General features: G+C 32.2%; 1 protein-coding gene across 1 annotated transcript in view; it reads right to left on the bottom strand.

Moving 5' to 3' along the window:
- Positions 1-2,816, bottom strand: part of LOC137646477 (sialate:O-sulfotransferase 1-like) — a 66,918-nt gene extending 64,102 nt beyond the window's left edge. The window contains exon 1 of the mRNA XM_068379583.1: positions 2,766-2,816. Coding sequence (XP_068235684.1) covers positions 2,766-2,816 — 51 coding nt within the window. The remainder of the gene's footprint in view (positions 1-2,765) is intronic.
- Positions 2,817-4,855: the final 2,039 nt, after the last annotated feature.

The following is a 4,855-nucleotide window of genomic DNA, read 5'->3' as shown; positions in this document are numbered from 1 at the left end:
AGTGATAAAAATTGCAGAGGATTTTTCTACACTGCTATACAATAGTGATATAGGGAATAACTTCCATATTAAAAATAATGAAACATCTGAGCCGGTACCAAACGTAACAGTAGGAGAAATAAGGAAGCATTAAAAGACATAAAAAGAGGCAAAGCAGCAAAAGATGGCCTGACAACTGATGTGATAATAGATGGAGGAGATTTCATAGTAGTAAAACTTGCTGAGTTCTACACCAAAATGTCTGCAAGAATGCTCTATAGCTACAGCTTGGAGAACTTTACCATTATACTAATTCACAAAGAGGTCGAATAAAAGACAGCTAGACTAATCAAACAAGAGAGCAAGCAGGCTTTAGATGTTTTTCAATAACTGACCATATCCACGAAATTACCCAGCTAATGGAAAATTAACAGAATATGACAAACCACTATTTATGGCATCTATACACTATGAGAAAGCTTTTTATTCTGTCAAAACATCAGCAGTAATGAAAGCCCTTATAAAACAGGGAATAGAAGAATCTTATGTTAGAACACGTGAAGATATCTATAAAGAATGGACAGCAATCCTAAAACTACATGTAGTGAGAAAATTCTGATTGAGAAAGGAGTTAGACAGGGAGACCCTTCTCTCCTAATCTATCCAGAGAATGCCTCGAAGAAGTTTTCAAGAAATTAGATTAGAAAAATGTAGGAATTAGTATAAATTGGGAATACCTTAACAACTTAAGGTTTACTGATTAAATAGTTGTATTTAGTGAATCATGAGAGGAATTACAAGAAATTATAGAAGATTTGAATAGAGAAAGCAGAAATGTAGGGTTGAGAATTAATATGAAAAAAGTAAAATAATGTTCAATAAAAATGTAGAGAGACGACAAATAAGAGTTGTGGACGAGCTTCTGAGATTGTTAGTGAATATACATACCTAGTTTTGAAAAAAAAAAAAAAAAACGTGTTTTCCTCAGAAATTCGAGGGAAAGCTGTTTATTTTAGCATCCCATATACAGTTATTACATAATTTGCTATGATTTTTTTTTTCTTTTTTATTAAAAAAACATTAATTTATTTATATTATCTAAGGGATTGATAAAGAAACATTTGTTGCATGACTCCCTGAAAGAGTTTTATCCCATTTACTTGTCTGCTCGTTTATATATTTAAATCTTTTATGTTTTTGATTTTGCTAAAGGATGAAAATATGTCAAAAATAATAACTAATTATTCCAGAGTGGAAAAGTTTACCTATAGAAATACACAGACGAACAGATATACTAGCCCAGGAATAGTAACGTGGGCCTCTAGCATATGTCGTTATGAGTGGAGAGCGATATTTTGGGATTTGAAGGAAGGGCTCAAAACTCGTTAGTGAATAACCATAAAATATAACTATTATTTCCCTAGGATCCACAATCATAAGGAAAATTTCTGCTAAAAGATAATAATTAGGCATACTACTGAATTCTATTAAATCAATCTTTGCCAAAAAGGAAACTAAATATCTAAATATATTAAATTTTCGAAGAATAATTTCAACTACATATCTTTTCAAATATTGACCTTTTCGTGTCATTAAAACTTAGAAGAAAATAAAAACTTTCATTAGCAAAACAGTCACATTTAAAAGTGACTTCTATATATCACTAAAATAATACATAGAACATATAAAAATACTAAGATAAATTCCAATGTACAATTTTTATTGTAGAAAAATTCTTTCAAGTGGTTAATAAAAAATAATCAGTTGTGAAAGAGAAACAGTAAGAATTTGAAATAACCTGCAAAATAACATTAGGTGCCGACTTCGTAAATCTCTCTCTCTCTCTCTCTCTCTCTCTCTCTCTCTCTCTCTCTCTCTCTCTGTATATATATATATATATATATATATATATATATATATATATATATATATATATATATATATATATATATACTGTATACATCTTTCTCTGGAGGAAATAATAGTCGTGGAAGCTTTAAAAAATCCCGAGGTGTGTAGTGAGAGGTAATTTCTCAGTGAGACAAAGCTACCTGTTTTTGGTTGGTTATTTGCTTCCATAAAAATAGGTTTTGAAGGCCATGACTTTATGGCAAATGTTTCAAGCTTTTCTTAGTATAGAAAAACTAATAAGAAATGGAAAGTGGATATGAAAATCAGCATAATTTGAAACAAGCTCCGATGATTGTTATACAAAAAATATCAATTGGTTAATAACGTTGATTGTGCAACAACTTTGATAGGGCATGCATCAGACCTAGTGTACCGCACGTTTCACACACGCTCGTACACTGTAACGGTATTATATATATATATATATATATATATATATATATATATATATATATATATATATATATATATATATATATAAATACTAAGTAAAATTCCAATGTACAATTTTTATTGTAGAAAAATTCTTTCAAGTGGTTAATAAAAAATAATCAGTCGTGAAAGAGAAACAGTAAGAATACACTGTAACGGCATATATATATATATATATATATATATATATATATATATATATATATGTGTGTGTGTGTGTGTATATATATATATATATATATATATATATATATATATATATATATATATATATATATATATATATATATATATATATATTGCCTGTGATCTAAGAGTCAAAAGAACATATTTAAGCTTGCCTTTACATGAATAAGTATATTCGGATTTTTGTGACCTTGTCCGGAACCTGTTGCATTTAAATTCACTATTGTTTGAAATAAAGTCTGTTGTATTCACTTCACGTCCCTCTCGTACAATTGGTGACCAATGCAGGACTCGCTCCCTCTTGCCATCCCCCTCACTGCTGTGCCTTGAAGGACCTGATGACCAAAATCGATGCCCTTATTGACAGCCACTTCACCACCTTCAAAACCTCCATCAACGCCTCAACTCATGAGGAAGAGGAGAGATATTCATTATCAACCGAATCTGACGTGAATGCAGTTGGACACAGACGCCCACCCCGTCACGTGCCGGAGCAGCGACAAAGCCGCCCACCACTCACATATACCACCCCTCGCTCCCGTCCCAACCAACGACCTCTATAGCCACTTACGTTATTCATTTTTGTGTATATCTTGCTTACCCCCTAACTGTTTAGAGAACCTGTTTAAGCCTGGATTACATGAATAAGTATGTTTAATTTTTGTGACCTTTTAGCCTGGCAACTGTTGTATATTAACTCAATATCTGTTGAATTGAAATCAGTTGCAGTCATCTTGCCCCTCAGTTACAGCACAACGTCTCTCTCACACACTAGTTTTACGTGATGGATTGAATATTATTGTATGTGATATTAATGTGAAAGAAAACTGAACTTTTATTGTATCTGATGTTAATGTGAAAGAAAACTGTACTTTTATTGTATCTGATATTAATGTGGAAGAAAAGTGTACTTTTTCTCCCGAGCACAAACTTATAACTTTTAGATTACCTTTAGAGAAACATGCAGTGCTGAAGTGAATAAACTTTACAAATTAATAAATTTTATCTCCTTGTGTATTCATTCATGAAGTACCAAAGAAAATAAATATATCACTATTACTTGTGGCCATGACTACCAACATATTAGGTTGTATGTGTTGATTGCCTTATAACTATATATAACAGGGTTGCGAGAATTGAGCATAACACGATGTGTTCCCTAATGAAATATACTATAATTGTTAAGTAGAGATATCCTTGGTTCGATTGGGAGACTTTAGAGAAAAAAAATGCACAGAAAGAAAGTGGTAAAGTAACAATATAATTAACTATTAAGGGAAAAAAAACTGAATACTATAAGAAAAAGGCCCAAAAAGCAGCAACAGACATGAATAGGTTATGTCATTTCCTAAATGGTGAAATGGAAAATGTAAATGATAAAAATAGGTTACCTGAGAGTTTAGCGACCAAGGACAGGCCAATAAATTTCTAGAATTCTTCGAAGCCTATCAGAAAACATAATTGGGTCACTGCAGGTATTCCATATCAGATTAGTGCTGTACGAAATAAACAGATAACAATAATAAGATTTAATAACATAACAATAGATGAAGTCACTAGCATTGTTAAGAGGGAAAAGAAAAAAAAAATTGCATGATAGATCTGATGCCAATATCCAAAGTAATTTGGGGAGGAAAAATTTCAAGTCTTGCCGACATAGTTACACGAATAGTAAATGCTAGTATTGATGAGTGTAAGTTTCCTAAATCTGAACAAGTTGCTACAGTTCCAAAGGTTCTGAAAAATGTTCTAGATTATCAGGAATATAAGTTCAACCAGACCTATTTCCAATCCGTCCCTTGGTTACAAAGTACTAGATTGTGTAATTCTTGATTAACTAGTTAGTCACTTGGAAAGAATCGAAGCATTTCCGGACAACCAGACAGCATACAGAAAATTATATTCTATGAAGACATCTATTTGTTCGTCGATAAATAATCTGCTGGAAATAATGGATGGGGAAAAAGGAGGTATCTTGATATCACTCAATCTTAGTGCTGCTTTTGATAAAGTTGTGCATGAACTGCAGCTAAATTAATTGCAGTCCACAACTATTGAATGGCAACCCTATGAGCATTAAAAATTCTACTTGGTTGTCAGAAAGTACTGTGTACATATTGAAAATGCCCATTACTTAAATTAACCATTAGAGAAAGTGTACCTCAAGGTAGTGTACTAGACCCAATATAGTATTGTGTTTGCGTTCCAGAGTTTGGGTCTATGTAACGCCGCTGATGATTAACAATGGTGAGTACAAATCCATTAGAATTTAAAGGGGCATCCGCTGGCCACTTATCTGAACAGATGACCAATCCGTGTGGACATTCCCGAATGGTTTATTGGTAGA

This window comes from Palaemon carinicauda, chromosome 9, assembly GCF_036898095.1.
Source record: "Palaemon carinicauda isolate YSFRI2023 chromosome 9, ASM3689809v2, whole genome shotgun sequence".
Classification (NCBI taxonomy): domain Eukaryota; kingdom Metazoa; phylum Arthropoda; class Malacostraca; order Decapoda; family Palaemonidae; genus Palaemon; species Palaemon carinicauda.
This window is presented reverse-complemented; position numbering and strand designations above follow the sequence as displayed.